This window comes from Maylandia zebra, linkage group LG3 (assembly GCF_041146795.1).
Source record: "Maylandia zebra isolate NMK-2024a linkage group LG3, Mzebra_GT3a, whole genome shotgun sequence".
In the NCBI taxonomy this organism is placed as follows: Eukaryota; Metazoa; Chordata; class Actinopteri; order Cichliformes; family Cichlidae; genus Maylandia; species Maylandia zebra.
The window spans coordinates 21334016-21355729 of NC_135169.1; the positions used below are offsets into that span (position 1 = coordinate 21334016).

At 42.9% G+C, this 21714-nt stretch overlaps 2 protein-coding genes across 1 annotated transcript; both read left to right on the forward strand.

The window, feature by feature from the left end:
* Positions 1-21714, forward strand: part of LOC112430664 (uncharacterized) — a 69745-nt gene that overhangs the window by 37236 nt on the left and 10795 nt on the right.
* On the forward strand, positions 1696-6066 carry LOC101476628 (tripartite motif-containing protein 16-like). Its single transcript, XM_076882390.1, has 2 exons — positions 1696-4904; positions 5853-6066. Exon 1 carries the CDS (start codon positions 1766-1768, stop codon positions 3443-3445), a length of 1680 nt encoding a protein of 559 aa, XP_076738505.1. The 5' UTR covers positions 1696-1765; the 3' UTR covers positions 3446-4904; positions 5853-6066.

The window sequence follows — 21714 nt, forward strand, 5'->3', positions numbered from 1 at the left end:
CATTTTTCTCGCTTCGTAACACATCGCGCTGCTCATCATGACATACGCAAACTCTCCACTCCACGGAGAAAACAACGACGCTGTAGCACAGAATAAATGAAAAACATTAATAAAAATAAGGATGTTACCTTTAATTTCACCTGTAAAGTCTTCTGCGTATTAAAAGTGAGTGACTGTATCGGTAGGACCTGATGTAACGACACGTGGGGGAGTGTTTATAAACAAACATCAGAAGTCTTGTTAAAATATTTGTAAATATTTGTAAGTTGCTATCAAAGGTGCTGGCAAACAGGCTGAAGATGGTGATGGATCAAATTTTACATCCAGGGCAAACTTACTGTGTGCTGTGTAGGTCTATTGTCGACAATGTGTCATTAGTTAGAGGTGTTTTGGAAGTCTCCAGTTCACTGGGTTATGATACTGGTCTGATTTCTCTGGACCAAGAAAAAGCTTTTGGCTGAGTTGAGCATCGTTACCTCTGGAGTGTGCTAGAAAGGTTTGGTCTCGGCTCTGGTTTAATCACTAAGATTATGGTTTTGTACGAGGAAATTGAAAGTGTACTGAAAATAAATGGTCGTTTGTGCAAACCTTTTAAAGTAACTAGAGGCATTAGGCTGGGCTGTCCACTGTCGGGTATGCTCTGTCTATCAAACCAGTGTTGCACAATGTGAGGTCATCCATTACTGGGTTGGTTTTATCTGATGTCAATATGTCTTTTAGTTTGTCTGCATATGCTGATGATATTATTGTATTTGTTAGGAGTCACCAAGATGTGAATAAGTTGGGAATAATTGTTGGGAACTTTTGCAGATTTTTAGCTGCACAGGTGAATTGGGCTAAGAGTGAGGCTCTGGCGGTGGGTGATTGGCTTACTGGGCTCCCACGACTTCCAGGTGAGCTGAAGTGGTAAAGGGAGGGTTGAAGTATCTGGGTGTGTACGTGGGAGATGAGGCTACAGAATGTAAGAACTGGGAAGGGGTGGTGGAGAAAGTTGGGGGAAAATTGGAAAAGTGGAGGTGGCTGTTGCCCCAAATGTCATATAGAGGGAGAGTGTTGATTATAAATAACTTGGCCACTTCTGTTTATGGCATCAATTAGCTTGTATAGAACCCCCTCCTGGTGTGATACATGGCCTTCAAGTTTTGTTGGTTTATTTCTTTTGGGACAATCGACACTGGGTACTCCAGGCAGTACTTTTTTTTGCCCAAGAGGAAGGTGGACAAGGATTGGTTCACCTAGAGAGCAGAACTTTGTGTCTTTCTGTGATTTGAGATCATCATCAAAGTTTCACATTCATTTCCAGCTGAACATTGAACATTTAAAAAGTGCTCTTTTGTGCGTATAACATGTAAAAATTATGAAATAAAAATGTGATGATCTCAAATCACAGAAAGAAAAACACACAAAGTGTGATTTATTTATATAGAAGAAAGGGTTAACAAGCTTAAGTTGAAGTGAGCAGTAAATAAAAGGGTTAAACACACAGTTTCACTCTCTAACTGCTCCTCTTCCTGGAGTGAAGCACAGCCTGATAACCTCCCTCTTCTTCCTGCTCTTAAACACAGCACCTCCTCTCTGTCCACGTGTTTCCTCGTTCCCTCCCCTTCAGATCTGCAGTTTGAAGATGGGTGTAACCAACATGTGGTGACGTGTAAGAGCTGACAGGCTCCATTCACTGCAGAAACATGTTGTTGAGATCAGTGCTCAGACTAGTTTCAGTTATAAGGAAGTGAAACTCACACAGTCACTGACACTGAGAGGAGAAATGGCGCAGAAAGGAGTTCAGCTGGACCGAGAAACCTTCTCTTGTTCCATCTGTTTGGATCTACTGAAGGATCCGGTGACTACAGCCTGTGGACACAGCTACTGCAGGAACTGTATTAAAAGTTTCTGGGATGAAGAGGACAGGAAGGGAATCCACAGCTGCCCTCAGTGCAGGAAGACTTTCACACCGAGGCCTGTCCTGGAGAAAAACACCATGTTAGCAGCTTTAGTGGAGCAGCTGAAGAAGACTGGACTCCAAGCTGCTCCAGCTGATCACTGCTATGCTGGACCTGAAGATGTGGCCTGTGATGTCTGCACTGGGAGGAAGCTGAAAGCCATCAAGTCCTGTTTAGTCTGTCTGGCCTCTTACTGTGAGAAACATCTCCAACCTCACTATGATGCAGCTCCGTTAAAGAAACACAAGCTGGTGGCCCCCTCCAAGAAGCTCCAGGAGAACATCTGCTCCCGTCATGATGAGGTGATGAAGATTTTCTGTCGTACTGATCAGCAGAGTATCTGTTATCTCTGCACAGTGGATGAACATAAAGGCCATGAAACAGTCCCAGCTGCAGCAGAAAGGACTGAGAAGCAGAAGGAGCTCGAGGTGAGACGACTAAACATCCAGCAGAGAATCCAGGAGCGAGAGAAAGATGTGAAGCTGCTTCAACAGGAGGTGGAGGCCATCAATGGCTCTGCTGATAAAGCAGTGGAGGACAGTGAGAAGATGTTCACTGAGCTGATCCGTCTCCTCCAGAAAAGAAGCTCTGATGTGAAGCAGCAGGTCAGATCCCAGCAGGAAACTGAAGTGAGTCGAGTCAAAGAGCTTCAGGAGAAGCTGGAGCAGGAGATCGCTGAGCTGAAGAGGAAAGACGGCGAGCTGGAGCAGCTCTCACACACAGAGGATCACAACCAGTTTCTACACAACTACCCCTCACTGTCAGCACTCAGTGAGTCTACACACTCATCCAGCATCAATATTCGTCCTCTGAGGTACTTTGAGGATGTGACAGCAGCTGTGTCAGAGACCAGAGATAAACTACAGGACATCCTGAGAGAGGAATGGACAAACATCTCACTGACAGTCACTGAAGAGGATGTTTTACTGTCACCACCAGAGCCAAAGACCAGAGCTGGATTCTTAAAATATTCACATGAAATCACACTGGATCCAAAGACAGCAAACACACATCTGTTATTATCTGAAGGGAACAGAAAAGTAAAATTGATGATGTTCAAACAACAACAGTCTTATTCTGATCATTCAGACAGATTCACTGGATGTTTACAGGTCCTGAGTAGAGAGAGTCTGACTGGACGTTGTTACTGGGAGGTGGAGTGGAGAGGGGGAGGAGTTGGTGTAGGAATTGCATACAAGTATTTCAGCAGAGCAGGGACGGGCGATGAATATGGATTTGGATGGAATGACAAATCTTGGGCATTACATTGTGACACAAACAGATATATATTTGTGCACAACAAAGTCCAAACTGTCTTCTCAGGTCCTCTGCCCTCCAGACTAGGAGTGTACCTGGATCACAGAGCAGGTATTCTGTCTTTCTACAGCGTCTCTGAAACCATGACTCTCCGCCACAGAGTCCAGACCACATTCACTCAGCCGCTCTATGCTGGACTTGGTCTTTGTGGAGTTGGAGCCACTGCAGAGTTGATTAAAGTCAAATAGAGAAGACAGGTTCATGTTGATCCCTGACCATTATATGTACTTGTGTAGTTTCTAAATGAGGCTTTACATTTTAGAAGCTGAGAAGTTCAGTGGTCCATTGATGTGTGAAAATAATATTGCACTGATTCAAACTGTACTTACATTTATATACCTTACATCAATATAAATCTGAATTTGTTCTTATGGCTGATAATCATGTGAGTTTAAATGATACTACTCTTCATATTCAGCATGTTTGAAATCTGTCATCAGTCTGGTTAGTGGTTTTATTCTGTAGTTGCTGTAGTGGGTTGTCAAATCCAACAATATATTGGAGCTGCAGTGATTCATCAGTTAGTCAATGATTAGAGAATTGATTGTTTTATCATTATTTTAGTCACATTTAAAGCTGCTTCCAGTTTCTGAAATGTGAAGATTGTTGATTTTCTTGATCATATATGACTGTAAACTTAATGTCTTTGAGGTTTGAACTTTTAAAATGCAACAAAAAAATTAATCCTTGAGGTTTTTGATATTATATTATCATTATTATTATTATTATTATTATTATTGTATCTACAGTGATGACATTTAATGTCCTTTTGAGATGAAAAGCTTGATCACACTCACTTATTTATACATTTAAATATAAAAAACCAAATCAGTGTTCCCCAACCCCCGGGCCCCAGACAGACCAGGCAGCAAGAGAAGAAAACATTTTTTGTACCGATACTGGTTTTATTTTGTTGTATTTATCAACAACACCTTAATAGCCGGTCGGTGACACACAAAAAGGTTGGGGACTGTTGAACTAAATAACACAGGCCTGTATGTTGTGGAGGATAGACATGTTTCTTGCCCTGAGCTGTGTCTGGCAGGCAGAGCGTCTCCACAAATCTGAAGCTTCTGATTTGGAGAAAATGAGCTGAGGGAGACACCTGGTGGACAAACAAAGACATGACAGGAAGAAAGACTAAAGTGCAGAGTGGAGACAAACAGCTGGAAACACTTGTTGGAAAGGATTGTCATGCTTCAGACAAACACACAGCACACACTCTAACAGTCCTTTATTTGCACTGAAGGAGACACGTGAAGAAATCACACAATAATGAAGTGAACACATTTATAGTCAGTGTTCAAGATGGTGGATAGAAATGAGAATCATGAAGCATTTGTTCACTTTTAGGTCTGTTTCTTACAGCAGAAGCAGCATTTACATGAACTCACTGGCCTTTTTCCACTGAACGCTCTCTTCTTCATCACCTCATCTTCCTCTTGGAGCCAAAAGCTGACTCAGTACATGTTTGTTTGATTTGAATGAAAACTTGATTTATAGCAGGGATCATGAAGGTCGAGGCGAGACATGGAGGGAATGACATGGGAGCAGGACTCACTCACTATTAAATGCTGAAGCAAAGCTACAGAGAGGGGCGTTTCTCCAGGATTGCGGTGGAGTGAGGAAAAGAACAACATGTCTGAGGTGAGTTTCTGGACTTACACTAGGAAAAAGGCTCTATTTTTTGTTGCCTACATAGTAGAAGGTCACTTTGTCTCTAAACAGGAAAATGAGCAGTCAGGGGTTAAAGTGGATTCAGCAGGTGGAGGAACCCTAAAATCAGTTGCAACAGCTCAGTGTGGGGAAAACATTCACGACTCAGTATAATTACTGCTGAGAGCTCCAGTAGATTTTCTGAATGGACAGGCTGTGATCAGCTGACCTGCTGCTCTTTGTGGATTTACACAAGTGAATTCAACCAGATGTCAGCAGATGTTTTATGAGTTGAACTGCTTTCCATCCTCTACACTGACAGTAAACTGTTTATGCTCTTTTTATTAGACACTATTCAGCTGGTATGAAGGTGAAATTCAGTGAATCTTAGCTTCAAATTCATCTCTGCTACACTTGATGTAATCAAACTCTGAGCATGAAACCACAGCCACTGTGCAGCAGTCACACACTGTTCTGCAGCAAACTAACCTGTTTATCCTGCACTAACCTGCAACCTTTAAATAGCACAGTGCCTCAGTTTGTTTAGCAGCACGTTTCAGGATATGAAAAAACATAATGTCACATGTACAGAACCAATATCTGATTTAAAAACATGAAGACTTACATGTGAGCTTTACAATCAGTCGTTGGGCCAAAAGCAAGAAAAAGGAAACACTTTAAGCCCTGACTATGACACATAGTTTTGCCACTTTTATTTCTTTTTCTGTGATATTGCTGGTGATTAATACACCAACAGGAATGAATTTCATGTGTTACTGTTTAATCTCAAAGCAGTTTGATTTGAGGCTCGCAGTGACAAAATAATAACTCCCCTTAAAGGTGTTAAACCTAAAGTAATGAAGGTCTCCTAAAGGTCTCTTAGCATTAGACTCTTGCTATTTCTGTGCCTTCATTCTAATGTGTACACTCTGTGTTTAGTTCCTCTGGACGTGGCCCTGTTTTCCCGGAGCAGATCCTTAGTTTTGAATGATTGGAGAGTGGCTATAGCGAGCAGTGAGTGAGCGAAGAGAAGCTTTCCCTGTCCTCCCCACCTTGGATTTCCTGGAGCCTGGACCCCGTCACACTTGTATATAGCACAATTCCCTGCACTGTCTGTACACATACCTGGTGTAATAAACTATTTCTCCTCAAAGTGAAGAGTCCTGCGTGTGAGTCCTCAGTGAACGGTGACATCATTACAGTAACAAAGTATTTGTACTTCATTACTTCCTTCCTCATGCTGTAACCCTCGATTTCATTTGGTGTGTTTTTTTGATGAGATGCAGCTTTCCACACCATCTTTTCACCTATTGCTGATCACCACACTGTGTTTGTGTGCTAAAAGAGAAATCATTTCCTGCATGGAGACTAAACGGAAGCACAATTACATTAACTCAGAGGGTACAGCAACTGTTGCAGTTTGTCTTGAAACAACTGTAATCTCCACATCTGGACTTTTTTCTCAATTGAATTACGATTTTAATCTCAAAATTGAAACTTTATTTTCAATGTTATCTATAATAGTTTTTCTTAATGTGGCCGTAATACTCATTCGTACAGCAACATTGCCAGCAAACTGAAATTGGAAAAAAAGATGTAAGCAAAAAAAACACAAAGATGTAGGTTTCAAAACTTAGTTAATAATAGAAAAGAAAATTTATTCGCACATTTTACGGTTTCAATTCACCTTTTTTTCAGTTTCATTTTTTCCCCTTTCGATACAACATTTTCGTGTTAATTATTCTCAGTTTCATTTTAAGGTGGCATCATTTTAACCCCACGCACACACAGAGGGTCCATAACACTCACATTTCCAGAGTGTAACAACCAACCACCTGTGTGACATCTGAAATGCCCATGGTGTTGATTCTATAATATATATTTAGCTAAAATCTACACATTTATTTGGGGAAAAATGTTATCTGGCTGTGGTTCTAAAGATCTGTGATCGTTACGTGTTCACTGACACCTGATTTATGCACACACAGTTATTGTGGTTCATTTCATTATGTCTTGGATTTGTCTGAATGTTGTGCCTGCTCCTTTATCAGTCTTTGCTTCCTGCATGTACAGCTTATGTGATTATTGACCAGGAGGGTTTGCAGTTTCATCAAAACACGAGTTGTTTGTTGCTTTCATTATGACTTGGCTGACTATGGCTGCTTACACATTGCAGAGTCAGACTATTACATTAATAAGCAATTATTGAGCCTGGATAGCTCAGTCGCTGGAGCATCAGACTTTTAATCTAAGGGTCCAGGGTTCAAGTCCCTGTTTGGGGGCCGAGCTTTACAGAATTTCGCAGAGGAACCCACCCGAGAGATTAATAAAGTTTTATCTTATCTTGTGTAATGTAGGGGGGGAAATTCTTATAGTGAGAAATATTTGACATGATTGCCAAGTTGTCAAAGCACCGTGTCAGGTCTTTGAAAACTGTAATGCCCTTTCAGCTTCCCGCTGGACTAAACATGCCTTGTTGTTTCTTTCAAATCTGTCTAAACACATGCATGTTGTATTAGTTGATGAATTAAAATGGAAAATGGTGCTTTTGCCACTGAAGTCTGAATATGTGCCACTGGCAATGCAGTACTAGTTGACTTCTTTTTGCTTGCCCCCCAGTATGCTATGCTTTGCAGTTGTTGATTTTCGGGTGGAGGTGGATCCAAAATTATTTGCAATTGGTTTACAGGACTGGTGAAGGACTCTTGTTTCTGGTCACCAGGGAGAGTCCGTATCACAAAGGCTGTGAAGGATGCAGCTGCTCTAGATCAGAGGTGCCAAACAGGGTAAGCATTTATTGAAAACACTAAAACAATGTTTTTTGAACATAAATATGAATAAAAACAGACAGGAATATTGTTTCAGAATAAATAGACTTAGAATAAAGAATAACTTCTAATAACCGTCATAAGTTTTCAAACATGTCTTTTCCTGTCGTTGCATCGATTTAATGTCCAATATTTCCTCTGAAACGGGCATATTGGAGTTCAGTTCACGGATGAAGATGGCCAGCTGTGTAATGTCCATCATGTCTGTACTTTTATCCACAGCAAGACAGTATGCTATAAAGTATTTGCTTCTTTCACATGACTGTGTTCTTAAATCAGTGGTCATCTCACAAACCCGACCGTATTTCTACTCAAGCTCACATTTGCCAATATCTGGGTTACCGTTACAGTTAACCCTAACACTAGCTCTTCTACTTTCTGTATGAGAACTATGACTACATGGAAGGAGGTAACACAGACGATCCGACAAAGAAAGAAGGCACACAGACTAAATACACACAAAGGAGATTAGGGAAAGTGGAAACACATGAGGAAACAGCAGACACCACAGGGAAAGTGACACTAAAACACGCACACACACAGCAAGCTTGACGAACCAACAAGGGAGACTTAAACACAAGCATACTGAAAGTAAAAGACAGACCGCATAATGCTGTGAACAAGAACAGACAAGGGCATAGAAGAAAATCTAAACCATGATGAAACTCAGCTAAAACCTAAATGATGATCAACACCAGAACTTAACATATGTTCATTATCATGGGAGAGAAGAAAAAACTATAAAAACAAATCAAAAAGATGGGTCGCAGACCCAGACCCTGACACAGAACAGAGACTGGACTTGATTGACACTCTGAATTATTGAATCTGTAGCTTTTGTCTCATTAGCGCTTCATTTTGCCGAGCCATGAATAACAATATGAATGAATGAATCTATATAAAAAGGATCTTGCAGGCATATAAATGTACGCTGGGCTGGATGTGGCCCACGGGCCTCGAGTTTGACACGTATCCTCTAGATACTGAACAACTACAGAAAACTACATTTCTCCTGTGGCCTGCAGGTTCTGCATCTCACCTTCTGAAATACACAACGTAAACATCACTTTAATACTTTTTGCTTGTTAGAATAATGAACTACAGAAAGACGTCATCTTACCTAATAACTGCTGAGCACTGTTTGACTGGGACACAATGGGCACCTCTGCAGTCGACTCTGAATCTATATAGAAATGATCTCGCGGGCCGGATATAAATATACGTTGGGCCAGATGTGGCCCGCAGGCCTCGGGTTTGACACACATGATGTAGATTGATGGGTTTGTAAACGAGATAATGAAAGATTATATTAGGTAAACCTGTACAACTGCTCACCGATGCAAATATTTAATTAGCCAATCACATAGCAGTAGCTCCACGCATTTATGGACGTAGAGATGGAAAAGAAGTTTAACAGGTTTGGTTGTTGGTATTACACAGGCTGCTCTGAGTATTTCAGAAACTACTGGGATTTTCTACACACAGCCATCTGTAGGGGTTACAGAGAAGGTTTTAGACTTGACAAATATTCAGAGAACAGCAGTAACGCCTGAAAGCACAATTCTTATTACAGTGTTTAAAGAAATCAAAGATACTTGTAAAGGTTTTTTTTAAGTCTAATAACACATTCAAGATGAACACGTTGGCAGTGATGTTGCCACAGAGACGTTTTCCTCTACACAAATCACTACAGTTACTTTAGCTTCAGCGTTGTTACATCACTACAGAAAACCTAGAAGCAAAAACACATTTGTGCTTGTTTCTTGAACTCTAAGAACGATAAAAATGGATGATTTTGAGATTGATGATGGTCTCGACTGCTTTAGTTTCTCTGTTTTAAATATGATACAAGACCAGAATTAATGAGAGGTGCAGACACAAAGAGGTTCTGCTCAAGATTAGATACAAAATGCAGCTGTAAGAATAGGAAATGTGGATATAGTTTCAAATGTGCTTGGTTTTAAAGTGAATGTTTCCAGACATTCATCCACTTGAAGCCAGATATTTCAGTCTATTTCAATTAAAACATTGTCTTCTGGCAGGAAAAAGTGCAATACAGTCTTTGAATGAAGTGCGCAGAGTGACTGAGGAACAATGCTTTATTAATTAGTAGGGAAACATTACATACATACATAAATAAAGACAGATAAACATAAAAATGTCCTCATATGAAAACACAACTTGAATTTTCCAAGTCAGACAGAAAGTGTCTGTTTTTAATCAGAGTTATAAATATCTCCTTGTTTAAACTGATCGTGTTTTTTAAAAAAGACACCACCGCTCTCAAAGATTAGTTATGTCAGGCTTTATAAAAACACAATTAGTAATATTATTATTTCTATATAAGTCCAGCCTGGATTAAAGAGATTCTGCAGCACGGTTCGTGCAGTTAAAGGTGCTTGTGAATCGAAAAGGCATTCAGTCACATGACCTTTAAAAACTGCAGAATTTTCAGGATACTCCAAAGATGTACATCTTTATAGCTGCAGATATTTCTCTTTCAAACAAGAAAAAAAGTACCACAGGAATAAATCAAAGGGAGTACAAATAAAATGAAATTAGATTTTATTCACTCCGTTTTTTAGCTCCCCTCCTTTCAATTCAGTGTTTAAATTTGCAGTTTGTATGTTGGTTGTAATAGTTTCTTTCATACAATACGGCGTACCCCTTACTCTCATAGTAGGAGCCTTTAGTCTGTGGATTAACGCACAGACTGACTCAAGTGTCTGTAGGCCTAATAGGAGAGATCAAGTCATGGCTACGGCCACCAAATTATTCAGAACTGCTAGTGTTAGTGTGGTTTTGACTGAAAGCTTGTTAGCAATCACGTCACAGGCTGTAGTCATTTCCCGACTCATCCAGAGATCTCAGAGCTTCACTCTGACCAAAACAAAAAGGTCTGTGATTTCTGATAAGACATCGGCTTTCCTGAGGTCGTGAGGAGAGGTCATTATTGTCATTAATCTTGGAATGTACTCTCAATTAATAGATTTAGAAAGAATACAAATATACCTTGAAAACAAGTTGTTTTTCCCCTCTGTGGTTGTTTAAAGTGCATTACAAGGACAATATAGTACAAAGAAAACGTAGTGAACTTTTCAGCTCCGCTGCACCTAAACCTTATAATAACAAACAAACAAGGTAACAAACAAGATTTAAATCCACACGAGACAATCTCATTGTATCTTCCTTTGTTACTCAAATTAAACTTGAACATTTTAAAAGGTATCTACATTTCATAATGGAGTGTATCTCCTGACTTTCCTGAAGGAGGAGTGATTAGGAAAAAATCCTCAAAACAAAACAACCAAGAGTTTATCTCCAGCGCGGCCTTGTGGGCAAGACCGAGTCCTGAGAATGAGCGGACTTGTCACTGTCACTGTCATTCCGTCTGTGGCCTTTAGGGGGAGCCAGCAAGTTGTGGCGCGATGCACGAGGAGATGATTTGACGCTCTGAGACTTCCTCTGTGAGGAGGGGGAGAGTTTTTGGACATCTGAGGATCTTGCTGACGCATGGACTCTTAGTGATCTTGATCGCGTAATAGGCAAGGAGGTGCTGGATGGGGTAACAGGGGAGGAGGTCTTGGAAGAAGGTTTGGGGAGGGGTCTGACCCAATGTTGGGGGAGTGGGAAGCAGCAGGAACAGCAAGGTTGGTGTGAGTACGTCTGAAAGAAGAAGAGGCTGTGCTCCGTGCAAAACCCGGAAACACAGATGATGAAGAGCTAGTGGCTTTGCGCAAAGGAGTGGCAGGAGCACTGACGCTGCCTCCTGCTCCCCTTCTTCCACCCTGAGAGAGTGCCCGCAGTGTGGAGCGACAGATCTTCTCCTCCTGCTGGGCTTTAGGTTTCATTAAGGGCTTTTGGCTGGACATCTTTCCTTGAAAGTCCTTGTTCTGTTCTCGGGCAGATGGCTGAGTACCTGAAACATTCTGGTTCTTTGAGTCCTTTGGATCCAAAGTCTTGGGGATCCCAGATTGTCGGGATGAAGGAGCATTTGCAGGCCTCGCTACTCGTCGAGGGGAAGCACTGCTTCGTTTTGAGGGAGTCAGACTGGTGGGCACTGCGGTGCTGGAGGAGCCTCGATTCTTCTCTGTATGTTTGATTCTGGATGGACTTCTGTTGGTCCTGGATATTGGCACAACCCTCCTCATGTCCTTGTTCTCGGAGGTTGTGAGGGTCCGGATAGATTTGGATTTGCCAGATGCAGAGATAGTGTTTGGGGTAGGTTTCTTCCCATTAGTTTGGACTTAGATGTAGGAAGGCTCTTGCTGGGTAGTTTAGATGGAGTTGCTGGTTCTGCTTTTACTTTGGTGGAAGAAGCTGCTTTTGCAGTTTTACTGGTTGAGTCTTTAGATGCCATGTTGTTTTTGCTTTTCTCTTCTGTTGATTGTTTTGAGACGGTCACTCCATCACTGTTCCTGTTGGTGGACACTTCTGCTTCTTCCTCCAGTTCTTTATCTTTCTCAGAAGCATCTGCTGTGAGAGCAGGCACTACATTAGGTGTTGGAGGTTCTTTCGGGCGCCACACAGAGGAAGAAACAAGCAGTGATGTGTTAACACAGCGGGGGACAGGCACTGGTTGGCTGCTGATGGGTACAGGCACTGGTTTTTCATTGGCCGGTTGAGGTTCTGAAGGCATGTCATTGGCTAAAGCAGAGGAAGTTTGTTTGTTTCCTCCTTGGTTGTCACTCTTATGCTGATCTTTTTCAGTTTCTGCATAGGTGCTTTGTGTGTCACTTGTAGCCTCGCACACACCCGTCACACACCATACAACCACCTTATCCTCTTGCCCCTCATCGCCCTCTCTTGGTGTTGAAGAAGAGCTGAGCTCACCGACTTGCTCATCAGATTGTTTTGGATTTACAATCAGTTGGCAATTATTATGCACCTTATCAACTTGCAATTCATCCCCTTTCTCTTCTTCCAAATCTGTGATTGTCACATCATCTTGATGAAGACCGACATGTCTGTTTTCGCTATGACTTGTGAGGGTGTCGCCACTGCCAAACACTTTTAGCTCAGGAACCAACGTGCATTTGTCTAAAACCACCACCATGTTTCCTGTAGCAGTGGTGCTCTGCTGAAAGCTCTTATCAGTGCAGTCAGTCTGCTGAGTTAAAACCAGTTCAACATCTTTTGGTTTGCTTGTTGTAAGTGTTGCATGGCTGCTTAAACCCATGCCAGGTTGATCACTGCTGCTTTTGTTGTTGTGTTCAGATTGCTGGTTTGAGTCAGAGGTTTGACGCCTCGTCTGGGGATCCTCAGCCCTTCCCATGTAGGTGGCACGGATGCCCCTCCGGTGGTCCTCCTTGGGCTCTCGCACTCTGGGGCCTCTGGTTGTCTGGGGCCTGGATCTCCTCCATGCCCTGGGGGACGGGGCTATGGGCTAACCCTAACCCTAACCCCCTGGGGGGGGGGGGGGGGGGGGGGGGGGGGGGGGGGGGGCACCATAAAGCATTTGTGCTTAGGGCACCCAAATGGCTAGCAACGGCCCTGGGGGGAGCAACACCAAAATACACAGCAATAATAATAATAATAATAATATAATACATGACTGCTCAGGGATCCTGGGTCGCCCAGTCCCAGGACCCTGACAGTACCCCCCCTCTAAGGCTCCCGACGACCCCAAAACCAAAACAAAAAACAGCACAACCAACCCAGGGCGGGCGGCGGGGGGAACCAGGACGGAGGGCCAGAACCAAAACAAGCAAAAACAACAAAACAACAAACCGACCCAGTCCACAGTCTCAGAGTCAGACCGCGCATCCCGCAGCGGTGCAAAAAGAAAACGAAAAGACGCCACAAACAGTCACAGGCGGCCCATCAACACAACAAGAGAGTTCAGGGGGCCTACCTCGAGCCCAACGGCGGCGACGTAGCAGCTCCGGCGGACGGCCCCGGGTCCGGCGGCAGCAGCAAAACAGTTCAGGGGGCCTGCCACGGGTCCGGTGGCGGCGGCGCTGCTCCTCCGGCGGCCTGCCACGGGTCCGGTGGCGGTGGAACGGTTCCGGTGGCCTGCCACGGGTCCGGTGGCGGCGGCGCTGCCCCTCCGGCGGCCTGCCACGGGTCCGATGGCAACGTCGCTGCTCCGGTGAGCAACAGCGAGGCGTGGCAACAGGTCCCTGACGCGCCGATCGCTGACGTGGACGCACCGGACGTGGACGGCGAGGAGGCCGCGCTAGACGTGGAGGTCCCTCCGGTCTGCTGACCTCCTCGGCCGGCAGCGAGAGCTCCTCCTCGGCCGGCAGCGAGAGCTCCTCCTCGGCCGGCAGCGAGAGCTCCCCCTCCGGCTCGCTGAGCTCCTCAGCTGGCAGAGCGGGCTCCTCCGGCTCGCTGAGCTCCTGCTCGGGCATGCCGAGCTCCTCAGCTGGCGGTGCGGGCTCCTCCGGCTCGCCGAGCTCCTGCTCGGGCATGCTGAGCTCCACAGCTGGCGATGCGGGCTCCTCCGGCTCACTGAGCTCCTGCTCGGGCATGCCGAGCTCCTCCGGCTCGCTGAGCTCCTCAGCTGACGGTGCGAGCTCCTCCGGCTCGCTGAGCTCCTCAGCTGACGGTGCGAGCTCCTCCGGCTCGCTGAGCTCCTCAGCTGACGGTGCGGGCTCCTCCGGCTCGCTGAGCTCCTGCTCGGGCATGCTGAGCTCCTCCGGCTCGCTGAGCGCCTCAGCTGACGGTGCGAGCTCCTCCGGCTCGCTGAGCTCCTGCTCGGGCATGCTGAGCTCCTCCGGCTCGCTGAGCTCCTCAGCTGGCGGTGCGGGCTCCTCCGGCTCGCTGAGCTCCTGCTCGGGCATGCCGAGCTCCTCCGGCTCGCTGAGCTCCTGCTCGGGCATGCCGAGCTCCTCCGGCTCGCTGAGCTCCTGCTCGGGCATGCTGAGCTCCTGCTGCAGCTGGACGAAGTCTGAGGTTTCCCGAGCTTGCACCACCCCCCGGGCTTTACGCAGGGTGCCAAGGCAGGCGGAAACTCCCTTGAGCTGGCCGAGGTAGGGGTTTCCCTCCAGGATTGCCTCGATGGCATTTAACCCCACCACTCTTGCCCTTGCGTTGGTGGTGTGAGTTACCCAGTCCATCAGGCGTTGGACGCGTGTGAGGTCGCCCCCTCCGGACAGGGCTGCTGGAGTGGGTAGTGGAATGGAGGCTGCCGCTGGTGGAGAAGATGGCTGAGGGATGACCGCATGCGGATGAGATGACGACAGCGCCACAACCGCAGATGGTGAAGCAGCGAGTGGTGTGAAGACCTCTGACCGAGGTGATGTTACCTGCGCTGTCAGCTCGTCCACTGCAGACACAAACACAGATGGTGAGGGAAATGGAAAATTGTCCGTACTACTCACCACAGCCGGCTCTTGAGATGACCGTGGATGTGGCTGCGGTGAGGAACGCTGGCGGCGCGAACGTCGTTTCCGTGTAGACGTCGGGGCCGGCGTCTCAGGCAGTGAATCCACCAGCTGTCCGAGCTGGTGGGCAGCCTGAGGAGGAGAGTGGAGGTGGAGGGTGGAAAGTAGAAAGTCCAGGACCACCGCATTAAGGGAGCCCACCAGCCAGGGGAATTTAAAAAGCATCTCCTGCAGCCGCCTCTCCACGGCGCGACGCAAACCTTCCGCTGGCTTCTCCCACCACACCTCATAGGTGGTACACTTCATCCATAATTTCCCTCCTGAGCCTCTCCTCGGAGACCGCTGGGTCCATAAGTGGCGGGATCATTCTGTCACGGTGCGGCATGGCACACCATGGAAGGTGTGGGGAAAGGAGGACCCAGGCGTGGTGCTCTATGTATAAACAGTGTGTTTATTTACAGAGTGGAACAAAAACAACAATAAATCCCCGTGTTCTCCCAGACTCCCGTGTCGTGTCTCTGCGTGAATAGTTCGTGTCTCTGTGCTCTCCGCTCCCGTGTCAGCACCCCCCGGTGCTCGCTGCTCTTCGTGCCTTCCACGCTCCTCCTGCGGGAAACAATAGACGCAGCCGTCAGGACACAAATAACCGCGGGCATACACTTACACACATTAACTCAATTCAATGGGACGACTAACGTGGAGTCTCAAGGAATGATCCCGCGTCGGTGGGAGCTCCAAGACTCTCTTAAGTAGCTCCCCCGACGAGGCCTGATCAGCAGCAGGTGTGTGGCTTCGGGTGTGGCCAGTCCCCTTGCAGGGCCACACCCTCCAGGCCTGACGCCGCCTATAAACAAGTGCTCAGCCACCCACACACACATATACACAAGCACAGGGAAGGGGGAGCAACACCAAAATACACAGCAATAATAATAATAATAATATAATACATGACTGCTCAGGGATCCTGGGTCGCCCAGTCCCAGGACCCTGACACCATATGAAGTAGACGTTTCTTTTCTAAATAAACAGAACAGCTTTTAAACACTTTTTTTATATGTGTCAGAATTATTTATTATTGTTATTTTGTTTTATTTTTTTTACAAAAGTAAGTGGCATCTCTCCTTATTTTGTTCAAATTCAGTTACCTAATATAGTATTATTATTGCTGTATAAGCTTACTAATATTTTACACCTATTTTTTTTATTTAGACTTTTTTTTTAAATATAAATTTTATTGCTTTTGCAACAACATACAAAGTTTTGTTTTCCCAATAATATGCTGCTGTAATAGGAACCCTTTTCCCCCGCCCTCACCTCCCACCCTGCTCTCTTCCAAACAACAAAATAATTTTTTAAAAAACAAAAACAAAAAAGCCCCACATATAATATGTATACATTTGTACAATATGTGGCATTTATACATATTCAAGGAAACAAAAAAAAGAAAGGAGAGAGAAAAAAAAGTAGACAATAGAAATAGCTAGCACATACTAAACAATTTTCTCCTCATCCACACTCCTACATGAGTTGTCCGATGTTTACTTCTTTTATAAAGTTTTTAAATGGCATCCAAATTTCATCAAAATATGTTAACTTGTTTTTGAGAAAGTACGTTATCCTTTCCATTGCCATACACTGTGCCAAAGAATTTATCCAAGCACCAATAGCAGGAGGATCTGATGTTTTCCAATTTAATGCAATCATACGTTTTGCCTGTAATGTACAATAATCCATACACTTAATTTGATGGGCTGTTAGTTTAAGATTTTTAGAATACACTTGTAATAGCAACATTTCTACAAATTTAATGGCATTTTAAGAGAATTTGCTTCCATCCTCACCCATGACGGGGTATTTTGGGATGAAAAATAAAACATTATTGTCCTTAATTGAATAGCCAGATAGTACCAGTAAAAATTGGGGCATTTCAACCCCCCTGTGTCAAAGGGAAGATACAACAAAGACAAGCGAATGCAGGGATGTTTTTTGTTCCAGATAAACTCTCTGACTAATGATGCTAATTTAGTAAACAATCCAGCAGGAGGAGCCAGTGGGACATTTTGAAACATATACAACAGTTTAGGTAATACATTCATTTTAAGAACACTTATCCTTCCAATAATAGATAGTGGTAAACTTATCCAACGCTCCAAATCTTTGGAAATTTTCTGTAGAATTGTATTATAGTTAAGTACCACCACATCTTTTAATGAAGGAGCTATTTTAATACCTAGATAAGTGAGTTCAGAATTAACAGTAAAGCCAGATATATTCTGACTTACGTTTTGATTATACCCTTGTTTAAGTAACATTAATGATGATTTTGTTACATTAACTTTATACCCTGAGAAGGCCCCAAACTGGTCTATTAAATCCTTTATAGCAGGCACAGAAGTTTTTAGTTGCTTTAAAAATAATATGACATCATCAGCAAATAAAGCAATTCTATGCTCCTTTCTACCAATCCTAACACCTTGTATTTGTCCGCTGGTTCTAACAGCTATTGCCAGAGGTTCAATAGCTAAAAGGAATAAAAGTGGAGATAAAGGTGAACCCTGCGGGCACCCTCTTTTAATGTCAAATGGTACAAAAATTATCTCATTTGTCTGAACCTGAGCAACAGACTGACAGTGTAATAGCTTGATCCAATGCAGAAATACGTTTCCAAACCCAAATCTAACAATGACATCAAAGAGATATGACCGTTCAATTCTATCAAAGGCCTTCTCCGCGTCAAGCGAAAGAATGGCTGTATCTTCCTGCTCACTTTGATTATGAAGAATGTTGAGGACTCGTCTTACATTATGAAAACCCTGTCTATGTTTAACAAATCCATTTTGATCATCTCCTATAATAACTGGAAGAATACTTTCTAATCTTTTGGCAAGAATTTTACAAATAATTTTAGTGTCTGTGTTAATTAAGCTTATAGGACGCATATTTTCACACTTGTTATTTAGTTTTCCAGGTTTAGGAAGCAATATTATCAGGGACTCCCTTAATGAGTCAGTAAGATTACCAGTATTAAAACATTCTATATACATATCTAAGAGGGGCTGTGCTAATTTATCTTTGAAGTATTTGTAAAGGTCAATTGGCAATCCGTCTGGGCCAGCTGTTTTACCAGCATTTAGAGAGTTTATAGCATCTATAATTTTATATATACTAATTTGCCTGTCAACATTTTCTTTGTCTTTGTCTGAAATTTTTGGTATATCAAGTTTATCTAGAAATAAAGATTGCATTCTAGTTGCATTGTTGAATTCAGAGTTATATAACGTTTCATAAAACATTTTAAATGCATTATTTATCTCTAATGGGTCTACTATGATATTTCCATTTGAAGTTTCAAGTTTTGTAATTGCCTTTTCAGATTCCTGCTTTTTTATACGCCAAGCCAGGAGTTTGCTGGGTTTTTCACCTTGATCATAGAATTGTTGCTTTAATCTCAATAAATTTACAGCTGCTTTTTCACTTGTCATTTCATTGTATTGCGTTCTCAATAGTAATAATTCTTTTACAATATGCTCATTATTTTGACCTGATTGAAAGCTGATCTCTTCTAACATTTTTATTTTTTCTTCCAGATATTTTATCCTTTGGTTTCTTTCTCTTGTTTTCTTACTAGAATAGCTTATAATTTGCCCTCTTAAGTATGCCTTAAAGGCTTCCCATCTCACACTTGCCAATGTTTGATCTGAATTGTGCTCAAAGTATTCATTAATTTGCTTGCCTAAAAACTCAAGAAACTGTTTGTCCTGCATCCACTTCAATTGAAACCTCCATTCAATCAGAGTTTTGATCAGTTTTGGTTCTATGAAAGTCAAAATAACGGCTGCATGGTCAGATATTATTATTTCCTTATACTGGCAATCTTTTATATAGTGAGCCAGCTCAGTTGATACCAGAAAGTAATCTATTCTGGAGTACACTTTGTGTGTACCTGACCAGCAAGAATATTGTAATTTGGTTGGATTTTGATCTTGCCATATGTCAATTAAATTTAACTCCTTCATAAATTGCCTGATCACCTTTTGTGTTCTATTATGAGTATTATCCATGCCTGAAGATTTATCCTTCTGTGGGTTCAAAGCACAATTTAAGTCCCCAGCAATTATAGATTTACCTTGCAAGTCTGAAATTTTAAGAAATAAATTGCTATAAAAGTTTGGATTATCTTCATTTGGGCCATAAATATTAATTAAATTTAGTCTAGTAGATAGTAGATTACCTTGTAGTATTAGAAAACGTCCATTACAATTCTTAAGCACATGCTCAACGTGAAAAGGTATAGATTTGTGAATCATTATCATGACGCCCCTGGAATTGGAGGAGTAAGGCGCTGAAAAGATTTGACCGGGCCATCTACGTTTCATTCTATTTGTCTCACTGCCTAGCATATGAGTTTCTTGTAGGAACACAATTTTGGCCTTTAATTTCTTAATCCTACTAATGACTTGTTTTATTTTTACTAACTTACGTAGACCTCTGCAGTTCCAAGAAACACAGTCAATCAAGACTTCTGCCATATATATTCACTTATGTTAAAACTATACTATTAAATAAATACACACATATATATACACAAAAGAACAGTATTGTACCATGTTAAGCATTTACCGATTTGAGAGAGCAACCCTTCCCACACCCCAGCCTGTGTAAGAACATACAGGCATCCCTTAACCCCAAAAATACTTCCGTCCTCTTCTTGGAACATGTCCACCCTAAACCGAGGAACTGTTCACCCGCGTTTAGCAACAGTTGTTAGAGTAATTACAATTGATTAAAAGAATTTAACTAAAGAAACAAAAAAAAGATAATAACAATAGAAATAAATCCACCTTGTCAAGTTTTTACTCTCACAGATTTGACACAATAAGTGAAATTACTAGTAACTCTTATTAAGAGAACAAAACAACCAATGTCTAGCCCAGCATTGTATAACAACCCTTTGGCAATATAATAAATTGTTCAGTCCATTATGGTTCGTAAATACAGTTAGAACAGAGTTAGTAATCTACCATCATATACCTTATCAAACATCTTGTACTTGATTAAGGCTCTTAATGTAGGCATCCACATCCGCTGGTGTATTGAATACATGCGTACGTTCCTCGTTGGTCAAAAGCAGCCTCGCTGGATAAATGATCCGATGTTTCCACAATCCAATCTCCCGCAGCTCCTCACACCATCGTACTGACGCTGCTGTCTGTATGTCTCTGCAGGCAGGTCCGGCAGGAAGGCTATCTTATTGTCAGTTCTTTTGTCGTCCTAGCGGCTTTCATGATGCCTTCTCGATCTCTGTAACTTAAGCACTTAATTATAAAAGTTCTCGATCAGTTTGCAATGGAGCTTTGCCTTGTGTTTATCCTGTGCACCCTTTCCAGGACAGGAGGGGGGATTTTCAAAATGTCCGATATAAACTTCTCCATGAAAGTACGTGGATCTGTACCTTCTTCTTTCTCAGGGATGCCGAGGATTCGGATGTTATTACGCCGACTTCTTCCTTCCAAATCCTCCACCTTTTTAGATAGAAGTTTGGGCTGTCTTTCAAGGCTTTCCATATCATTTTTCAATAAGGTGATTTCGTCCTCTGCGTTGGAGATTCTTTTTTCAGCCTCGTCAATTCGCCCTCCACATTTTTGTATATCAACTTGAACAGCTCCTATTGCTGACATAATACCACCCATTTCAGTATGGAACTCTTGCTTGAGCAATCGAATAGCGTTTAATAAGTCCAAGGTAGAAGGCATTTCTGGGTTTGCAGGTTGCTTTTCTTGTTCGTGTTCATGCATAGCGTCCATCTGCCCTTCCTCCACCCCGCTTTCGTCTTGTGCCTCAAACGTAGTTTTTTGTTTGTCCTTGTTCAGTTTTTTAGGCATGTTAGCGTTCTCTTATGTTCCCAAACGAACTATGTCAAAACGTAAGTTCTATTTTGGATTTACAGAGAGTATTTAATGAAAAAGACAACTGAGCACGCGAAGCACGGGTCTCCTCACTTTGCCGCCATTACCGGAAGCTTTTAAACACTTTACTAGAATTTTTACATTTACCAAACACAAATCAACTTTTTTAGTTTTGTTAGATTTGTGTTCTCATGACTAAATATATTAATTTATTTTATGTTGTGAAAGAAGTTTTCTGATTGTCATTTTATTTTGAAAAGGATTTTATTTTGGTGATTATAGATTACTTCACTTCCTGTTCCTGTTGTTCCAAAGCGCGAACTGCTGAAGTAATGTATGGTTTTCCCTCCTGTGTTACTAACAATAAAAGAAACGGGAAAAGTAATCAACCACCAAGTGTGTGCATTATTAAGAGAACATGGCCGAAGAAGAAGAAAACTCTTCGAGCTCAACAGGTTATGGGCCCAGGCGTGACACAACAGGAGGAAGATGGCAGAGGTTAGTGTTCAATGGAGACGAAAACAGTTACGAACTTTGGGAGGCAAAGTTTCTCGGCCACATGCGGATCATTGGTCTAAAGGACACTATATTATCAGCCACTAACCCAGATGCAGAGAAGAATGCTGAATGCTACGCTGAACTGATACAGTTTCTTGATGATAAAAGCCTTGCACTGGTAATGAGAGATGCGACTGACGATGGAAGAAAAGCTTTAAAAATACTACGTGACCACTACGAT